Source organism: Garra rufa, chromosome 14 (assembly GCF_049309525.1).
Source record: "Garra rufa chromosome 14, GarRuf1.0, whole genome shotgun sequence".
In the NCBI taxonomy this organism is placed as follows: Eukaryota; Metazoa; Chordata; class Actinopteri; order Cypriniformes; family Cyprinidae; genus Garra; species Garra rufa.
This window is the reverse complement of record NC_133374.1, coordinates 20,111,549-20,134,057: the sequence shown is the minus strand read 5'-3', so window position 1 is coordinate 20,134,057 and position 22,509 is coordinate 20,111,549. Positions and strand designations below refer to the sequence as shown.

The following is a 22,509-nucleotide window of genomic DNA, read 5'->3' as shown; positions in this document are numbered from 1 at the left end:
TCAACAGAACAACAATTATTTTATTGGATGTTTTTATGAATGTGAAATCAATTATGTGAGCAGGGAAACAAGTGTTGAGTGTGATTGTGCCGTCAGGTGAGGTGCGGAACATGAGGCCCGGCTGTGTCAGACCCAGATAGATTATTCATGCATTCAATAATTTGGCTGCCTTAATTAAGATTCACTCATTTGCATATGGTTCCTTTCGCATTTGTCATGTTTTCTCTCTCTCTCTCTCTCTCACTGTGAGTGTCCCGGCTGCACCGCTACATTGTGCGGCTCTGTAATAAATGACATACTGGATGTTTTGCTGGAGATGCAGTCAACATAATTAATTTTCCATTTATTTTGTAGTGGAGGTAATGGAGGGATATGGTGAGTTTTCCTTTTTCCTGCTGGTGAGGGATGAGGCCACGTGTTTCCATATGAGGTCCAGATGCCCTGAAACAGATGTACTGGTGGATATTTGCTGATGTAGATATTTGCCCTGTTTATACCTGATATTAGCATATGTTTTGGATTTAAACATTTAACTATACATATACATGCATTTAATTTCTTCAGTACTTCTGATATTAGTGTACTTAAACATGAAGCATTCACATCTGAAATTAGTTAATACAATACAACTTATTAGTGAATTTATTGTAGTTTTCTATTTAAAAGTATTAACAATCAAATTTTATTAAGCAGGGGTGCATTAAATTGATCAAAAGTGACACAGTGTATTGGTCTAGGTGTGTCTGGAATCATTCTGGTCGGCCTATGCATTCCCCATTCTAATAATCTTCAAATGACTAAATTTATCAGAGGACATATGGAACATTATCAGCCAGGCACATCAAGTGAGACATATAGGGAAGGAAAATGAGTGAGGAGGGAGCCAGACACAGCTGTTCAGCCCAGAGAGACTGAGGGAGAGACTAATAACAAATCTTCTAGCACTCGTGCACCCAATTTTAAATATTTCGCTTCTGTCTTTACATTCTTGCATCTTCTTACAAGCAATCATTGACCCGCCACAGGTCCTTATTGCTTCGTAGGTGTCCTGCAGAGCCCTTTGGTTGCACTTGAATCATTGGTACTGTAATACCAGGGCCCGGGCCACTGCTGGAGGCTCATTATGGGTCCGTAAGAACATTTTAGCCTGATAATGAATATGCACCCACTCCTCCATAATCATTCATCAATGTACGGTGCACTCCCAATTACCTGAGAACGTGGGGCGTAATGAAGGCTGATGAATTCATTTAGCAGGGAGGGTTTCTCACGCTGAATGTGCCGGGCCGCGAATTGGAGGAAGGGGGGGAGAGAGGTGCTCAGGTGACAGCTGGCACACCTGCACACAGTCTTTCATAGACTTAGCTGCACAGCAGGGAATGCTGGATATATCAGAGCCAGTCAAAGTCCGGGATTCCCATGAGTGCTACAGCCCTCTACTGGAGTTGCAGAGCACAGCTGTGCTAGACTGACATGATTTAAATAGGATGTATTTACGTTCATGCCTTAGCTGTGGTTCGTCCCTAGGATTTTGCCCTCAGGTAAAACTATTTGCTCTGGAACAAATCATAGATTAATGAGACCAAAGACTGCCCATTAGATTTACCCAAAATGAATTATATCTCATGTTTAACCACTATAGAGACATCAGAGCCAGCGGGAAATTTGAGAACATCTGACCGTGGTAAGGCTTCTCTCGGCAGGTTCATGAGCGCTGAATGGCCCCTGGAGCTCACGTCTTAGAAAACATGGAAGCAAATTTTAAAATAAATATTACCTTTATTAACAAACTGCATATTTGAAGTCTAAACAAGTACATTCTCACCAAAAAAAACCTCCCATTCCGGACCACAAAAACAGTATTATTTATAAAATTAGAGTGGATTTGGGTGCCGCCATGACACTCGCTGTGAGAATGTATGTATTTATTCTCATCAAGGCTGTGTTATTTGATCAAAAATGCTGAAAAAAAAAATTTATTTGTGAAATATTATTACAATGTAAAATAATATTCTCCTATTTTAATATACATTAAAAATCAAATTTATTTCTGTGATCAAATCTGAATTTTTTCAGCATAATTACTTTGATACATTGATTCAAAAATCATTCTGATATGCTGATTTATTATCAGTGCTCAAAAAAGTTGTGTTGCTTAATATTTTTTTTGGAACCTGTGATACTTTTTTCAGGATTCTTTGATGAATAAAAAAAAGGCATTTATTTGAAATAGAAATCTTTTTTTTAACAACATAAAGTTAAAGTTTGGGGTCAGCAAATTTTTATTCTTTCTTTTTTTTAATAAATTAATAATTTTATTTAGCAAGGATGTGTTAAATTAATAAAAGGTGATAGCAAAGACTTATATTGTTAAAAAAAAAAAGTTTTATATTTTTAATAAATGCTGTTCTTTTTAACTTTTTATTCATCAAAGAATTCTGAAAAAAGTATCACAGGTTCCAAAACACTATTTGGTTGCACAACTGTTGCCAACATAGATAATTCTAATAATAAATCATCATAGAATGATTCCTGAAGGATCATGTGACACTGAAGACCGGAGTAATGGCTGATGAAAATTCAGCTTTGCATCACAGAGAAAAAAAAAGAATGTATTTTAAAAGTAATAAAGGTGTTTCGTTCAAAAATGAATCAGTGTGTTTGAACTAAATGGCTAAGTTAATAATTCAATGACTCATATAGACAATCACTTGTTTCATTCATGAATGAATCATTAAATTTAATGAATCCATTGAATAAATGGTTCAAATGACTCACAATAACAGTGTAACCAGTAGAAAGAGTCGAACACCATCTAGCACTGTTGTTCTTTAACATATTAATATATCAATTGTATGTTGAATGTTTGAGAACAATTATGCAACAGTGTACATATTTTCTAGAATTATTGCATTCATAGTAACAATTATGCCAGTTATTATTAAAAAAAAATGAAATGCTATTATTATGGCCTGTACATAAATACTAGAGAATAATATTGGAAAAATTCAAGCTTAAAATACTACCTTCCTGTTTTTGTTGTTGCTGGAGTGTATTTGATCCATGTCTAATGGAATTACTATTGGAAGTGCAAAGCAAAACATTAGGATTTGTTGACGTGATTGTGAATCTTATATTCAGCAGCCTTGTTACATCAGTATTCGAATCGATTTAAATGAGATATAGTCCTGATTGACCATGAACTGTTGATTTGTTTTTGATTGTTTCTCTCATTTTCTCCTGCATTTGGCTTTGGGTTTACAGTTGGCTTGGCTTGCGTGCACCTCAGAGAGTCTCAGCCTTTAGCAGGCTGGTAATAAATCAAGGCTGTCTCATCCCCCCAGGCACCAAGCCAGAACCCAGACCAATATTTAACTTTCTAATTAAAGAAGAACTCTGCAAAAACAGAGGAACTAATTTCTCTCCTTTATTTGAGAAGGCATCATCCTCTATAAGTCTCTCTGGAAATGTTGACAATCCAAATGAAGGTTTAGTCTTTTCTGTTTGACTGGCTTTTCCCAGTGCCAACATTGTACGGCTCTTCATGCAGAAGTAACTGGGGCTTATCCACCTTCATCTCAGGAAAGTCCTGTGTTAATTTGCTGCCTCTGTCCTGAGTCCATTTTAAACAAATGGCTGTGGACTAAAGGCCAATCCGGAGTCTCTTGTGGCTACGTAACAGATTTTATTCCATGTAGAATCACCACTCCCATTCCCACTCCCACTCTGGGGAGGCAAGGAAGGCAGTGTCTTAAAGAAACATTGTCCAGCAGTGACACCAGCAAGTGGTCCCCTGAGCCCATTGAGTTTTAACAGACCCCCTAAAGCAGGCAAAGAGTTTGGTGGGGGGTAACTGAGAATGAATGAGAGAAAGTCACGTGAGATACCTCCATCGCGATATGATTGGTTATGAAGGGCTGTGATTGGTTCATGCGATAAATCCCGCCTCTTGTGTCAGTCTGAATGAACAATATAATGGCTTTAATGTAAAGACTAATTTAAAAATGTACATATAACCACTTTGTTACATCAAAATAAGACTTAAAATGAGTTTTAGTGAGTATTCAGCTTTGTGAAATTTAAAGTAAATCTGTGTCTGTGATCAACATTTACCAAGCTAATGATCAAGATCTGAAAAATTCAAAAATAGTTAAAAGTTAACTAATAAAAAATTGCTGAACATAATTTCACAAATAAAATATATTGTTTAAATTGTTACTGCCAGGAGTTATTTTTTATTTTTTTTGGAACTGAATTGATGAGATTTATACTTGGCTCTAATAAATAGAATATTGATTACATTAAATAGAAATAAAAATAGAAAAATGGAAATATAAATAGACATATATGAATACTTTTTTTTTTTTTTTTGATAGTGTAAGTAATGTTTATTTAACCAAGAAAATGTGACTGGGAAGAAAGAAAGAAAGAAAGAAAGAAAGAAAGAAAGAAAGAAAGAAAGAAAGAAAGAAAGAAAGAAAGAAAGAAAGAAAGAATATATAGTAATAATATTTCAAAATGGTACATTTTTACTGTAAGCAGCCTTTGTGAGTTAAGAGACTTTTTTTTAATCAAAATGAATTATTTCAAACGTTTGACCAGTAGCAAATATACACTATTTTAAGAAAATAATATTTTTATTCAGCAAAGATTCATTAAATTGATCAAAAGTGACAGTAAGGGCTTGTACATTGTTGCAAAAAAATCTATTTAAAATAAATGTTGTTCTTTTGAGCTTTCTATTAATCACAGAATCCTGAAAAAAAAGTATCACATTTTCTACAAAATTATTAAGTTTTCAATAAAATGCACTTCAAAATATAGGTAGAAGTAGTTGTTTTATGTTGTAATAATATTTCACAATATTTTTGTTTTGACTGTATTTTTGTTCAAATAAATGGCTTGTTAAACATCATTTATATAGGAACATTTTTTTATATACTTGAATGACCTAAATGAACTTTATTAAGCTTAACTTTAAGTATAGCTAAATAAATACATTTTAGCTTTAGCTTTAACTGTAAGTTTCAAGGACACACCAGGGTTACTGTGCCATGGGCGCAAAGCACTTGTTGGTATGTCGAGCACAGGCCCATCGTGCCCAGCCCTCGGCACAGGGGATTTGATTGGAAATGGTGTTTTTTTCCAGCAGGGCAATCACTCAGGTAGATGATTCTCCACTAAACAGACATGGTGCAGAGGAAGGAAGACAGGCTTCTGCGTGCCGCTTCAGAATTTGTTCACTGTGACGCATGAAAACAGTTGTTCTCAGTTGTGGCCTGTCATCCATGTAAATTACAGATAGGTACAGATAGGCTTGGTTTGCGTGACAGATGATGGATCATAATGCATTAGTTTTCCAAAGAAACGCCAGACGCAAAATCCTCCACAAAATACTCCCATTTATCTCTCAAACAAACAGAATCAAATGCATCTTCACGGCTTTCACCAGCAGAAACGTATTTTAACCATGTCCGAGATGCAGAGAATGTCTCGATTGACATTTCTTTTTTTTAAAAGCCAGCATTTGTCACTTCCTTTTTCATTGTGCTGAGCGGAGGACGACGTGTCTGCGAGCCCTATATGAGAGTTTAATGCATTCTGATGGCGGCTGTGTTGTCGGCCAAGTCAAGCTGAGCCTGTTTTTGTGATTAAACAAAATGAAATTACTGCCAGCAAATGGAAAGCATGATTGATTTTCTCGGCAGATACGGTGTGCGGCTACGCAAAGGCTTGTTTAACTTTATCACAACAAATCCAATAAGGGCTGACACAGTTTCACTCTCTCCGGTCCTCAGAGCGGGTCAGGGGCTCCTCTGGTTTAAATGTATCTCCCAGTGGAAATGCATTCACAGATTTCCCTGCACACAGTACTAGAGGGCTGTTGACAGTTGAATAATATACATTCAATCCATATGTAACAGTAGGTGTACAGTATGTGTGCGCGCTTGTGTGTAAGCCATAATTTAAACATCCTGTCTTCATTTTGCTTCAATGTAACCATTCTGCCTCGTGCTGCAGCAGAACGGAGATGATTAATTATTCCCCTCTCCTCAGTAATGACTTCCATTACTGCCCACTTGTGATTAATTAGTGACAAGATAGAGTGTGTATGCCACCTCCCTGCCTGACTGAATCACACTCCCTCCACCAGTGACTGGACAAACTGTCTGGGTTTGGTGGACGTCAGGCACAGTTACAGATCGCAGTCACATAGAAATAGAGAGATATATACTGTAATATACCTCAATATGTCTAGTGTAGGCTGATTATTTGTGCAGCAGTGAAGCAGATGATGTCAAGGTAATGCTTTTCATTGACATTTCTTTTGTAGACTGGGATTTTTGTCACCTTTGTGTAAGGCTGTCAGACGTCTTCAAGGCATTACAAAGTGTTCTGAAGGTCATATATTCCCTTGGCTTTTGAGCAATAGGCTCGGATTCTCCTCAGGTTTATAAAATGAAACTTTCTGCTTTTATACTTGATATGATACAAAACTGAAGTATGGGTGGGAGAGTACGGATATATTTTTAACTATTTATTTATTCTATTTCAAAGTAATAATGTTCTGTTGAGGGGGGGGGGTGAAAACTTTTAAACAGAATGGAGATGTGTACAGTTTTCTTTTTTTTTTTTTTCATTTAGTACTTCCCTTCAGAGGCTACAGAAGACAAAATAAGTTCAATTTACCCTGATCTTCGAATTTGAAAAGCCCCTTAAGCATGGTTTTTCCATTTGGAGCAATAGTGAGCGTTTGAACCTTCCGTAATAGTTGCATGTGAGTCCCTCAGTTGGCCTCAGTGTGAAAAGATGGATCTTATAATCATGCAGTCATTGTTGGAAAGGGTTCAAATACACAAAAATGCTGGAAAACCAAAGAATCTGTGGGACCTGAAGGATTTTTCTGAAGAACAGCAGGCAGTTTAACAACTATCACTAAACAAAAAAAAAAAAAACAGCTGTGGATCATTCAGGTAAGAACATAGTATTAAGAATCAAGGGGATGAAAACTTTTGAACGGGGTCATTTTTATAAATTCAACTATTTTCTCCTGTGGACTATTTGTAAACATCTTTTATGTGAAATATCTTATCCGGTTCAGTACTAAATAAACAATAACATGCATTTTGTATGATCCCTCTTATTTTAGTAAAATAATTAAAATTTCACAGATTCTAAAACTGTAAAAGACGTTTACATATACTGTTGTCCACAAGAGAAAATAATGGTTGAATTTATAAAAATGACTGTTCAAAAGTTTACATACACTTGATTCTTAATACTGTATTGTTACCTGAATGAGCCACAGCAGTTTTTTTTTTTTTTTTTTTTTTCTTGTTATAGTTGTTCATGAGTCCTTTTGTTTGTCCTGAACAGTTAAACTGCCTGCTGTTCTTCAGAAAAATCCTTCAGGTCCCACAGATTCTTTTTGTGTATATGAACCCTTTCCAACAATGACTGTATGATTTTGAGATCAATCTTTTAAATTGTAATAAAAATGGGGGTATACTGTATCGTCAATATGAATAAATTAAAGCAGCATTGGTGAGACTTCTTTAAAAATGTATTTAAGGTACTTGTAATATAAATATTTTATGTTTCTGCCCTGTGTTTTCAACTGTAAAAATGAAAGCAAGCATATAGTCTTTTCTTCTGCTCTTTTTTAACTTGAAAGTGATGATGTCTTGGACATGTGTATTCATTTTATAAAAAATGTAAAATCTATAGTAATTTCACAACAAAAATTCAAAGCATGTCTGTGATGGAGCTTCTCTTAAATTTGCCACAGGGAAGCTGCCAAATGTTCTTTCTCTCTGGCTCCTGAATATCAGGAAACTGATTTTCCAGCTATTTCCAAACATGAGATAGGAGGAGTTGTTTCCCCCGCTGCTGAATCATTTGCTCTTTATAGTCTGAGTGAGATGAATGTGGTTTGTGATTGCACGGCTATCGAAGCTATGCACAAGAAATGTTTAACAAAAGCAGTGGGAAAACATTAAACAGCAGAAAAGATTTCAATTGCAGCAGGGACAAGAGAAAAGCAGCGAGGACGGAAAATAAGGACTAGAGGAAGACAAGTTAGAGGGGAGGTCAGAAATCTGTCAGGGCCCCTGGTATTGCTTTGAGGTGCGACCTGAACATCTGAGATAGAGGATTAGTCTGGGATTGACCTGTTGTGTATTATCTGCTCACAGTCTCCACATGGGAAAGAACGACCTGCTGACTTTTTACGATGGAGATGACCTGACTGCAAAGATCCTGGGCCAGTACAGCGGTTCCCGTCCTCGCTTCAAACTCTACACCTCCATGGCCGATGTGACCATCCAGTTCCAGTCAGACCCTGCAACCAACATCTACGGCTACAACAACGGCTTTGTGGTGCACTTTTTCGGTAATGACCTATTTAACCATTTCTGCTGTACTTTTTCAATTTATTTGAGATGCCGCAGAGATTGCCAGTCTCAGGTTGAGAGACGAAATTGGGAGAGAGAGGATAAAGAGCAAGAGCCACAACTGGTTTAGTCCTCACCTTTCCTGGGGATGAAGTGAAGGTCATTCCATCAGCTTCTCTTGGTGGCTGACTATTGCACAGGATCAGATAAAATATAATAAGTTCTATTTGGAAGGTGGAGAAATGCAGATGATTCACAGAGCGGATTGAAATGGACTGTTTTTCCATTTCCTTCACGCAGCACAGAGCGAAGATTCCTCCGGTAGCTCCTGCAGGTGCAGGGATTTGGCCTTGCAGAGGCGCTAACAATTACAGTGCATGTTTGTACTCATTAGCCGCATTTGCCGGGTGCCATGGCCTCCCCAGCTCTGCCACGCTAAGAATGGACATCAGCAAAATGCCTGCCAGCTGTCTTGTGCTGCTCTATTCAAATTTTTTAATCACAGCCAAGCGGATTCCTAGCATTTGATTTATCAGTCATTAGACGCAACACCTGTGGTTTGTTCAGGGACACAGTGAGAAACAAAGAAATTGTTTGCAAGCATTAATAAACATTCTGTCTCTCTTTCCCTTGCTCTACTAATCAAATTAATTGAGTCTCACTTCATAAGTAACAACTGAGAACTCACAGATGTCTCAAGTGTTTCTCCATATACAGTGGTGTAAAAAAGTGTTGGCCCCCTTCCTGATTTTTAGTTTTTTTTTGCATGTCACACTTTAATGTTTCAGATCATCAAACAAATTTAAATATTAATCAAAGATAACACAACTAAACATAACATGCTGTTTTTAAATGAAGGGGTTTTTTTATGAAGGGAAAACAAAATCCAAACCCACATGGCCCTGTGTGAAAAAGTGTTTGAACTTTTTGGAAGGTGTGTGTCCCATTACATCTGGTGTAAAAGTAACACGGCATTTCAGAAAAAGAACATCATACCAGCAGTAAAATATGGTGGTGGTAGTGTGATGGTCTGGGGTTGTTTTGCTGCTTCTGGACCTGGAAGACTTGCTGTGATAAATGGAACCATGAATTCAGCTGTCTACTAAAGAATCATGAAGGACAATGTCTGGCCATTTGTTTGTGACCTCAAGCTGAAGCGAACTTGGGTTCTGCAGCAAGACAATGATCCAAAACACACCAGCAAATCCACCTCTGAATGGCTGAAGAAAAACAAAATGAAGACTTTGAAGTGGCCTAGTCAAAGTCCTGACCTCAATCCTATTAAAAAGGTGGTTCATGCTTGAAAACCCTCCAATGTGGCTGAACTACAACAATTCTGCCAAGATGAGTGGGCCAAAATTCCTGCACAGTGCTGTAGACTCATTGCAAGTTATCACAAACACTTGATTGCAGTTGTTGCTGCTAAGGGTGGCCCAACCAGTTATTAAGTTTAGAGGGCAAACACTTTTTCACACAGGGTCATGTGGGTTTGGATTTTGTTTTCCCTTCTTAAAAAAAACTTCATTCAAAAACTGCATGTTGTGTTTACTTGTGTTATCTTTGATTAATATTTAAATCTGTTTGATGATCTGAAACATTAAAGTGTGACAAACATGTAAAAAATGAAAAATCAGGAAGAGGGCCAACACTTTTTCCCACCACTGTAGAAGTAGTGAGATTAAATGGGGGAAAAAACATTAATAAAGTCTGTGTAAAGTCAATTCAGAGAATTGTTTCTAAACACATTATAAATGTTAGAAATGTATTGCTGAAAACACATTACAAAGACCCTGAACTATGTAGTACTGAATCGTGGAGTTAAACTGTTATACAGTTTTTCACCATTTTTATGTTTAGAATTTTTTGTTTACATGCGGTTTCAGCAAACAGCGGACACACCCCCAGCACTTGAGAGCAGAGATTACTGCTTATTTTCTCAAGATTTTAATATCTTATTTAGATTTTTTATCATTCAAATTTGGCTGGGTGGTTAATAACACATTTTGTTGTGACAAACTCAGAACACGTATTTAATACTGCTTTATACGGACTTGAAAGGGATAGATAGTTTACTCATAAACAACAATTCTGTCTCATTTGCACACTCTCATGTTGTTCCAAACCTGAATGACTTAATTTGTTCTGTGGAACTCAAAATAGAAAAATGTTGAAGAATGTTTTTGTCCACATAATGGAAGTCAGTGGGGTTCAAATACAGCATTGAGCTTCAGTGTATGGACAAAAAAAACACTGCAAAATCTTTCAAAATAACTGTTTTAGAGACGAAACTTTGCAGTTGGAATGATATGAGGATGAGTAAATGAGGAGTATTCATTTTTGAGTGCACCAATAATTGTTATCTGTCAGACATTATAAGATTAAATGAGATCTTACAGGTGTCTCAGTCTTTCTCTTGAAAAGCAGTCAGATTAAATGGAGAATAATTGAGAAGTTGCTTAATTTCATTTGGTTTTGGAGAATTTGATAAGAAATATTTAAGACCACATAATAATCCCTGGCTTTTGAATGCAAACTTTATGTTAGCAAATATAAGTGCAATGTTGAGACTGCTTTTGAAAAGGGATAGTTTACTCAAAGATGAAAATTCTGTCATCATTTATTCATCCTCATGTCCTTTCAAAATATGACTTTCTTTCTTCTACTGAAAAAAGTTTCTTTGAGGAATGTTGGTAACTAAAGCCTTTTTAGTGACAATTGGCTTCTGTTGTATCTTGTATCTTGTATCTTTTATGTTCCACGGAAGAAAGAAAGTCATACAGTTTTGTTTCAACATGGGGGTGGATACACTACCATTCAAAAGTTTTTGGACAGTAAGATTTTTTCGAGTTTTTTAGTCTTTTCTGCTCACCAAGCCTGCATTTATTTGATCCAAAGTACAGCAAAAACAGTAAAATGTTGGAATATTTTAAATAAAATGTTTTCTATTTTAATATATTTTAAATGTAATTTATTACTCTGATATTAAAGCTGTATTTTTAGCATCATTACTCCTGTCACCTGATTCTTCAGAAATCCTTCTAATATTCTGATTTACTGCTCAAAAACATTTAACATTTCTTCAGGTGTCTATGATGAATAGAAAGAATGACCTTTATCTGAAATAGAAATCTTTTGTAACATTATACATGTCTTTATCATTACTTTTGATTGATTATCATTGCTTTTGATCGATTTAGCATCCTTGCTAAATAAAAGTATTAATTTCTATATTTTCTTTCCCCAAAAAAAGATAATTAAATAAAAACATTATACTGACTCCAAGCTTTTGAATGGTATAGTGTATAATGATGCAAAAGTTTTTTATTCCAGATAAATGCTGATATTTGGATCTTTCTATTCGTCAAAGAATTCTAAAAGAATTTAATCAACTGTTTTAAATATTGATGATACTGTAATAATAATAATAATAATAATAATAAAAATAAATTATTCTTGAACAGCAAATCAGGATATTAGAATGGAGAAGGATTTGAAGGATCATGTGACTGAAGACTGGAGTAATAATGCTAAAAAAATGCAGTTTAAAATATATATTCAAATACAAAGCAGTTATTTGAAATAGTACAAATATTTCACAATATTACTGCTTTTGCTGTATTTTGGATCAAATAAATGCAGGCTTGGTGAGCAGAAGAGACTTCTTTAAAAAAAAAAAAAAAAAAAACAAGTCCAAAAACTTTTGACTGGTAGTGTAAATAATGTCAGAATGTTCTTTTGGGTAAACTTTAAGATATTAAAACTTTAAGAACCCTTTAAGATTTTCAGACAATACCTGAATAATGCACTTAGTTTTGCTAAAATGCCAAAATTTACAATCAAAAGTGAGAGCTTGTCAATTGATCTCAAATACTTCTCCCAACCAAACAATATAATGTTATACAAACATTCACTTAGCTGTATACTCTCACTGTGTGTCTGTAATTGTCTTATTTAGGAGAAATCGAATCTCCTGAGGAATTTTTAGAGAAATGTCTGAGAAAAAGATGCAGCAAGACCCTGTTAAGTCCCCTGAGCTATAAAAGAGCAATCGCAAAGTGATAAAATGTTCTTCTTTGCAGAGGTTCCCCGTAACGACACCTGTCCAGAGCTTCCAGAAATCTCCAACGGCTGGAAGACCACATCTCACCCTGACCTGGTGCACGGCACGGTAGTGACCTATCAGTGTTACCCAGGCTTTGAGGTAGTAGGCACCGAAATGCTCATGTGCCAGTGGGACCTGACCTGGAGCGGAGACTTGCCTAGCTGTGAAAGAGGTGAAAACACACACACACACACACACACACTCACGATGATAACCACTCTCTCTAAAATCCATTTTCACCCCACTTCCAATCCAACACGCACTGCCTATTGATCAAGAGCAATGCTGTGCTCCGAAACTAGATGAGCTTTTGAATTCCATTTGAGGGGGGAATTTCACAAGTGCCTGTTCGCCTCTGCAACTCGGTCCCATTCAAGGACAGGCGAAGAGTGAAGGAGGGCTTTGTGGGTAATCACTCACTTTTCTTTCGAGGGCGACTTCACGGATGAAGTAGGTGTCGTTTCGCTTCACAGTCTCGGTGCATCTTCCTCTCTTCGTGATTTTTTGTGTGATTTTGCAAGAATTTTTAGTTCACTCTCCACCCCCCGGTGAGACCACAATGGCGTCCCACAGAGTTTATCATCGACAAATTTCAAATCAGGGCAGTTCCGCAACTTACTGTTGTTGCCAAAGTCACCCCAGCGCTTGAAATTAAATCTCGCAGCCTGGCTATTGTGTCGCTCGGACTCGCTCTGTGTGAGTGTGTAATACTGCAGGCTCTCAGGACGTCCGCAGACACTCCTCGTTTCAAGTATCAGCAGACAGGAGACCGAATGACCCCGGGGTCCAGGTTCTGCCGTTGTCCCTGACTAAAACAGTAGCAGCAACAGCAGGCCAAAAGCAGCGGGGACCGTTATCCGGTTCAAAGCTTCTCACCCGCCACGCAAACATCATTAACTCACTCGCCTCTCCCGTCCCCTTTTCCTGCCCCTCTACTGCTGAGGAGAGAATTGGGTTTGCAGCTGGGCAGGCTGGAGCGAAGTAATCTTTTTATTATACTGCACTGTGTGTCCATATACTGCCCCAAGATCAAAGTCACATGCTCTCCTTGCCTCATACTTTCTGGATGAGATGAGCGGTGGCCCTTGGCACTCTGATTTTGTGGAACCACAAGTATGATGTGAAATGTGAAGAACAGAGAAACCAGAAAGCATACTGATAAAAAGTATTTTTTTTTATTGCTTTTGACATCTAGATGCATAACTGTAATGTAAAAAAGCTGAAAACTGCATGAATTAAAGTAAAATGAAAATAAAGCATTGTTTGCTGAGCAAATATTTGTATGTAAGCCATTGGTGCCACCCTGAGGTGAAAATGAGTACTACAGTGCAATTCATTTAATTAGTTGACAGGGGTTTTTGAATATTGCAATACAGTAAAATATAAAATCGAATATTTTAAGACTTACAGTATCAAATTAATGCATTACAAATTCTATTATTATGCTAACATCACTAAACCATTAAAATAATCATTATTGATGCACCAAGTCATATATCAGAGTAGATCTGTGATATTCTGTATTCAAACTCCAAACTCAGCTATAGAGAAGTGCAGTATTGTTTTAAAATAAACAATATACTGACCTGTTGCTGTTTCTTTTCCAGTCCTGTCATGCCCAGATCCAGGCACTGTGGAGCACAGTCGCAGGGTGATGTCAGGCCCACGTCTTATTGTTGGCTCTACTGTTCAGTACATCTGTAACAAAGGCTACTCGCTGTCAGGAAACAGCCTGCTCTCCTGCTACCATCGTGATTCCACCGGCCCCAAATGGAGCGAGAAGCTGCCCAAATGCATTCGTGAGAACATGATTTTATTCACAAAAAATTCCACATGTACACATCTGCAGATACACACATATTTTGTTATTGGTTTCTTTTGATGACAAGGTTTCATTCTGTTCACAAAGGTAAATTTCCTTCTTTCTTTTTTTTTTAGTCTCAAAAGTCTCATTCTATTGAAAGAAAATAGTTTTATCTTTATTTTGGTTCATTTACAAGGCCTCATTCTATTTACAGAACTAGTAGTTTAGAGCTAACTGTTCTGTATTTATTATTATTATTATTATTTTGTTGTTATTGTTGTTTTTTAGTTAGTTTTCTTTTCTTTTTTTACAAGGTCTCATTTTTTTAAAGAAAGTAGTAGTTAGTTTAGAACTAACTAATCTGTATTTTTGTGTTTTTTTGTGTCTGGATTTTGTTGTTGTTGTTGTTTATTTTGTTTTGTTTTCTGTTATTATTATTTAAGGCCTAATTTAATTTACAGAAGTAATTTTTTTTTTTTTTTAGTTACTTTTCTTTACAAGGTCTCATTCTTTTTTAAAAAAAATAGTAGTTCAGAATGAACTAATTTGTATTTTTTGTGATTGTTTTATTATTATTATTATTATTATTATTATTATTATTATTATTATTATTAAAAGCCTCATTCAGTCTATAGAAGTATTAGTTTAGAACTAACTAAATTATATTTGTTTCTTCTTTTTATTACAAAGTCTCATTCTGTTTAACGAAAGTAGTAGTTTCTAACTAATCTTTTTTCGTTTTAAATAAAAATGGTCTTAAAAAAAAAATATATATATATATATATATATATATATATATATATATACTTTAATATATATATTTTTTAAATGTACAGAAGTACTTCAGACCTTGGTTAAATTGGTTTCAGGTTTTTGTTTGTTTGTTTTGTTATTTTATGCTAGTTGTTTAGAACTAACTATTCTTTTTATGTTTTTTATGTTTATGTTTACAGAACTAGTACTTTAGAACTAACTGATCTGTATTCATTTTCTTTTTCTTTTTTTATTTTGTGTTCTTTTCTTTTCAAGTCCTCATCCTTTTTAAATCCTTTTTTAAAAAAAGTAGTATTTTATAACTAATTTGTATTTTCATGATTTTAGTTAGTTCACTTTTCTTTACAAGGTCTCACTCTTCTTAAAGAAAGTAGCAGTTTAGAACAAACTTATTTGTATTTTTTATGCTTGTTGTTGTTATTATTATTATTATTATTATTATTATTATTATTATTATTATTATTATTATTATTAAAGGCCTCATTCAGTTTAAAAAAGTATTAGTTTAGAACTAACTAAATTGTATTTGGGTTTTATTTTTTCTTTTCTTTACAAAGTCTCATTCTGTTTTAAAAATTAGTAGTAGTTTTTTTATTAATTAATTTACAGTATTATTAGCTAGAACTAACTAATCTGTTGTGTTTTTTTTTATTGTTTTTTGTTTGTTTTGTTTTGTTTTATTTTATTTTTGGTTGTTCTTTTAGTTTTCTTTTCCGTACAAGGTCCAATTCTTTTTAAAGAAAAAAGTACTTTAAAAACTAACAAATTTCTATTTTTATATTCTAATTTAGTATAATTATTATTTAAAGCCTCATTCAGTTTACAAAAGTATTAGAGTAGAACTAACTAATTTTTTCATTTCTTTACAAAGTCCCATTCTATTTAAAGAAAGCAGTAGTTTAGAACTAACTCATCTTTCATGTTTATTTTTTAATAATTTTTTTATTTAAGGCCTCATTTAATTTACAGAAGTATAAGTTTAGAACTAACTAATCTGTTGTGTTTTTATAATTTTTTGTTTCTGCCTTTTGTTTGTTTGTTTTGTTTTGTTTCTTACTATTTTATTCTAGTCGATTAAAACAAACAAATCTTTTCAATGTTTTTTAAGCCACATTTAATTTACAAAAGTACTACTTTAGAACAAACTAATCAGTTTGTTTGTTTGTTTGTTTTGTTGTGTTTACATTCAATTTTATTCTATTTTCAGAAGTAATTAGTATATAATTCCCTAATCCATATTTGTGGATGTGTGTATTGTGTTATATAGCTGATTCGTATGAGCCGTGTAGGAACCCCGGCACTCCTCCCTATACCATTCAGAGCTCGGAGAAGCATGTGTATCAGGCTGGAGAAACTGTGCGCTTCTCTTGCATGAGTGGGTATGAGCTCCAGGGTGAACCTGTTCTCCGCTGTGTCCCCGGGCATCCTTCCAAATGGAGCCATCCACCCCCGCTGTGCAAAGGTAGTCTGTGTGTTTTGCAATGCTCATGATGTGTGATCTGCATGCTCTATCATTCGCATCCTGTCTGCAGTGGATGTTTATTTATTGATATGCTGCTTCTCTTCAGGGTAGGGAGTGTTTGTTTTGAATAATTGGTATGACAAACAACATTTTCTCATTTGTTAAAAGCTCTCGCTTTTCTCCCAGCGGTAACACAGGAGTACATAGATGAACGCAGACTGGATGGTAAGAACCTTTGCATCTCAGAAAGGCACATAAATTTGTCAGCACAGTTATATTTGTATTTACATGGATTTGCTATGCTTTGTCCCATATTAGCGGCCAGCGCAGACTTCAGTATGGAGGGAGCCAGTGTGGCCGTTTCCATTTTTATCCCAGTGGCTGTAATCATAATTATCATCATGTCAATATATTTCTACTTTTCAAGGTAAGCTTTTTTATTTTTAATAAATGAATACTTTATTTACCAAGGATGCATTAAGATTTCTATTTTTGATAAATGCTATTGTTTTGAACTTCCTGGGGAGAAAAAAGTATCCGTTCCCACAAAAATATTAAAGGAACATTCCACTTTTTTGGAAATAGGCTAATTCTCCAACTCCCCTGAGTTGATTTTTACCGTTTTGAAATCCATTCAGCCGTTCTCCTGTTCTGGCGATATCACTTTTAGCATAGCTTAGCATAGATCATTGAATCCTATTAGACCAATAGCATCGCGTTCAAAAATGACCAACGAGTTTCGGAATTTGTCCTATTTAAAACTTCTGCAGTTATATTGTGTACTAAGACTGACGGAAAATGTAAAGATGCGATTTTCTAGGCTGATAAGATTAGGAACTACACTCCCATTCTAGGCGTAATAGTCAAGGAAGTTTGCTGCCGTAACAGGGCCGAAGCAGGCGCAGTAATATCACGCAGCAAAACGTGACCAAATGCATGCACAGGGAGTAATCCTCGTTGGAAGTTACCTAGATGGGAACTAATTTCAGGCGCTGCGTGATATTATTGCGCCTGCGTCAATATTACGGCAGCAAACTTCCTTGACTATTACGCCGGAATGGGAGTGAAGTTCCTAATCTTATCGGCCTAGAAAATCGCATCTTTACATTTTCCGCCGGTCTTAGTACACGATATAACTGCAGAAGAGTCAAGTTTTAGATAGGACAAATACCAAAACTCATTGGTTATTTTTGAACGTGATGCTATTGGTCTCATAGGATTCAATGATCTATGCTAAGCTATGCTAAAAGTGATATCGCCAGAACAGGAGAACGGCTGAATGGATTTCAAAATGGTAAAACTCAATTTATTAACTTAGGGGGAGTTGGAGAATGAGCCTACTTCCAAAAAACGTGGAGTGTTCCTTTAACTAGCACAACTGCTTTCATTGCATGCAGCAAATTAGCATATTAGAATAATTTCTGCAGAATCGTGTGTCACTGAAGATCCTGAAAATTCAGATTTGCCCTCACAGGAATTGCAAGTCACATAAATTGTTGTCATATGTTTGTTTTCAGGGTGCAAGGCAAGTCTCTACGACTCTCCATGTCCACATCGCCACAGTACGATCACATCAGAGGAGAGTCAGCTTTTGAAAACCCCATCTATGAGACTGCAGTAAGTAAAGGGTGCGCTCACCAAGAGGCAACCACCTCCTCACTTATATTAGAAACCTATTCCCACCCATCGCATCCATTTTGGTGATATTTCATGGCAGGACTGAGAGGTACTCATGTGTTCAGTCTTACAGGTGCACATCTGCACTTTAAACGCCATCTGCGTTGCCATATTGTGGGTTCATTTCTGTTATCTAATTAGCTGTAAAGTGCCATTCTGGAGTTGAAATGAAGTGGCGCATGGAGCCACGCCCTCATCATCTCATCATTAGTGATTACACGGTTTTATCACTGGGCCAGAACACCAAAGAGGAAGTGACACGTTTAACCTTATTATTGTGAAGTCTATTAGCATATCACCAGCCACGTCTGCTTCATCTGCTCTCATTGTTTAAAATTGACATTCAGCTCAAAAAGGTAGTTCACCCACAGATTAAAATTGTGTCATCATTTACTCACTTTCATGTCGCTCCAAACCTGTGTGACATTTTCTTTCTTCTGTGGAGCACAAAAGGGAGACATTTAGCACAACCTCCTAAGTATAAATCATAAAACTAGTCTGTTTGAGTCTGTGATATAGGACTTAGGGCAATATACTGTAAAATAGCTTTAAAGTGATAGTTCACCCAAAAATTTTAATTCTGTGATTATTTCTTATCCTCATTTCGTTTTAAAACCCATAAGACTTTCATTCATCTTTGGAACACAAATTAAAATATTTGTGATGAAATCTGAAAGCTTTCTGACCCTACATAGACAGCAACGCAATTAGTTCAAGGCCCAGAAAGGTAGTACGGACATTAATAAAATAGTCCATATGACATCAGTGGTTCAACTATAATTTTATGAAGCTACGAGAATTTTTGTGCACAAAGAACACAAAAATAACAAATTTATTTAATAATTTCTTCTCTTCTGAGAACAATTTCTTCACGTTTAAGAGTATACCACGCATGCATGACGTAGAACCAGGATTCAATTCCGATTTTTGCTCAGATCAGTTTTTTTTTGTATAGCTGTTCACATTTTTGTTGTAAATGTGGCCAATATCAAATTTCCAGTGTGAACAGATCATGGTTCTGAACTGACCCGCATGGACAAAAGAAAAATACGAACAGGGTTGCCAGGTTTTCACAACAAAATCCATGATTAATGACAATCCGAAATTACGCAGGAAACACTTGCGCAGCTCGCTGTCATACGGAAATAAACACGGAGGACATAGAATAAACAATTATTTATTATGTGATCTGCTACAGAAGCCAGCAAAATTATACCCACACATCACTGACTACCTTTCTTGTATAGCTTTGGGTATGTAAAATATTTGAAGTGACTCCTATGATTGAAGAATCGTGACGAATGTTGATCTAGAGTGATGTGGAAGTCGCAGTAATTCCGATATGACTGTTCGCACTGTGGTCACATTGCAAAACATCTAACCTGTATCAGATTTAGTACCACATATGCCATTTATTTGGAACACAAATTAATATTTTTTGATAGACAGCAACTACCATGTTCAAGACCCAGAAAGGTAGTAAAGACTTGTTAAAATAGTCCATGTGACATCAGTTCTTCCACTGTAATGTTATGAAGCTATGGGAATACTTTTTGTGCACAAAGAAAACAAAAATAACAACTTTATTTAATAATTTCTTCTCTTCTAAGAATAATTATTTCACGTTTAATAGTGTCAAAAAATCAATTCAGATTTTTGCTCAGATCAGATTTTTTGTATAGCTGTTCACATTTTTGTTTTAAATGTGACCATTATCAGATTTTCAGTGTGAACAGATCGTGGTTCTGAACACATGCGCAAAAAGAACAATACAAACAGGGTTGCCAGGTTTTCACTACAAAATCCATCCAATTGCTTCTCAAAACTAGTCCAAAACTAGCCCAACCGCTTTGGAAAAAGTAGTCCAATTCCGCTGGATAACTGTGGACCTGGCAACACTTGCACAGCACGCTATCATACAAAAATAAACACAGAGGACATAAAGTAAGCAATTATGCATTTATTTATGAGTGTGGTCTGCTGCAGAAGCCAGCGAAATTATCCGCAGGCAATATCAAAAATAAAAACAGGGATGTGACAGAAGAGAGCAGAGTTTTAAAACTTTATGATACAAGCCCTAATTTTGTTTGTATATAGAGTTGCCATTGCAATACTTATGAGTTTTGACACATCATTACCTACTTCCACTAACTACATATAAAGTGACTTATTAGCAAAGAAGTGACAAATGTTGATCTAGCGTGACGTGGAAGTTACATTAATTCCTATACGACTGTTCACTCTGCTGTCATTGCAAAACATCCGACCTGTATTGAATTTAGTAACACATATGCCATTTCTTCAGAACACAGATAAAATATTTTTGATGAAATCCAAGAGCGTTCTGACCCTGCATAGACAGCAACTAATCTGTTCAAGGACCCATAAAGGTAGTAAAGATATTGTTAAAATAGTCCATGTGACATCAGTGGTTCAACCGTAATTTTATTAAGCTACGAGAAAAGCTTTTCTGTGCAAAGAAAACAAAAATAACAACTTTATTTAACAATTTCTTCTCTTTCAAGAACAATTTCTTCATGTTTACAAGAGTACCAGGCATGCGTGACATAGAAACAGGATTCAATTTTGATTTTTGCTTAGATCAGATTTTTTTGTATAGCTGTTCTCATTTTTGTTTTAAAAGTGGCCATTATCATATTTCCAGTGTAAACAGATCATGGTTCTGAACTGCGCAAAAGAACAATACAAACAGGGTTGCCAGGTCTTCACAACAAAACACAACTGCTTCTCAAAACTAGTCCAAAACTAGTCCAATCACATTCTGGGAGATAAATATTGTGTAAGTGGGGTCGCTTTAATCCACAACTTGCAACAGTGAAAAAGTAGCCCAATTCTGCTGGAAAACTGTGGACTTGGCAACACTTGGCGCAATTCGCTGTGATCAGAGTAAAACACGGATGACATACAGTAAGCAATTATGCATTTATTTATGCATGTGGCCAGCTAAATTATGTGCAGGTGACCTGTATTGGATTTAGTACCACAAATGAAAGTGCCACAAATTGGAATTTAAAAAGATCAGATTCCATATGGTTTGTGCTGTTCACACTGTGATTAAAAAAAAAACAGATCTGAGTCACTTGTGAGCAAAAAATATGGGCCATTGACTATTTTAATGATGTCCTTACTACATTTCTGGGCCTTGAATGTGGTAGTTGTGTTACTGTCTATGCAGGGTCTAAGCTCTAAGACTCCATCAAAAATATATTAATTTGTGTTCTGAAGATTAACGAAGGTCTTACGCATTTGGAATGTCATGAGGGTGAATAAGTAATGACACAATTTTCATTTTTGGGTGAACTATCCATTTGTTTTCAGCAACAGGGGGGAAAAAATGTCATAAAGGTTTGAAATGACATGAGAGTGAGTAAAAATTGACTCAACCCTGGTGAACTATCACTTTAATTCAGAAAAAAAATGATATGACACATTTTGACACGCATGAACTTGCTCAATCACTTACATTTGCACTTTTTTCCCTCTCTCACGATCTGCATCCCTGAAGAACAATGAGGTGAGATTTTGACTGTCAATACTTTTACACTCATACATGCTCTTTTTTCTCCAGTCTCCTGCGTCTAGCATGCATTACAGACTGCAGGTTATTCGCACCTCTTATGTGCTGTGCTAGTGTCCCTCCAGATCTCTCTCTATGTGTGGTATAGCACTCATAACACAGTCTCAGCAGCACTCACTGCCTGCATATACTAAACCGCTCGATAACAGTTTCTAGCCTCCAGGGCGGCATCTGCGTTTGACTGTACATATGTGTGTGTGGCTGGACAGATGAGTGTCTGTATACGTTTGAGCATGTGTGTGTGTGTGTGTGTGTGCTGTATCTTCTGCACTAATGCCCTGAAGTGGTGTAGTAGCATTATGTGAACATGATGCAAACATAAGCATCTCTCTCAGGTGTTAAAAAAGACATGATTGTCTAAAGTCTGGGTTTACAAAAGCCTGCAGTTACAAAAAGCAAAGCGGATCAATATTGCATTTTGGATATTTAATTTCAGGATTATAAAGGTTTGTTTTATTTCATATGCGTTATTGATTTTGCATGCTGTTTGTTTCTCATAAACATCAGACGGCTTTTTAATACTCATTTAATAATTTACATTGTGTTTATTTGTGACAGCTTCACAGTATTCTTAAATCACACATTGTTTTCCCAGCAAAATTGCCTCCATTATGTTTCCATTGCTGATTATTTTTACGTTTTTTTTTGTTTTTTTTTCATGCTTAAGTTGCATGGTATTTTTGATTTGTACAGAGACCT

The 22,509-nt window shown here is 35.8% G+C and overlaps 1 protein-coding gene across 1 annotated transcript in view; it reads left to right on the top strand.

Moving 5' to 3' along the window:
* sez6b (seizure related 6 homolog b) overlaps positions 1–21,864 on the top strand; it is a 125,840-nt gene extending 103,976 nt beyond the window's left edge. Inside the window, exons 10-17 of the mRNA XM_073817331.1 lie at positions 8,196–8,392; positions 12,473–12,667; positions 14,103–14,294; positions 16,341–16,535; positions 16,722–16,760; positions 16,854–16,962; positions 18,053–18,152; positions 21,802–21,864. Of these exons, the coding sequence (XP_073673432.1) occupies positions 8,196–8,392; positions 12,473–12,667; positions 14,103–14,294; positions 16,341–16,535; positions 16,722–16,760; positions 16,854–16,962; positions 18,053–18,152; positions 21,802–21,864 (1,090 nt within the window). The remainder of the gene's footprint in view (positions 1–8,195; positions 8,393–12,472; positions 12,668–14,102; positions 14,295–16,340; positions 16,536–16,721; positions 16,761–16,853; positions 16,963–18,052; positions 18,153–21,801) is intronic.
* Positions 21,865–22,509: the final 645 nt, after the last annotated feature.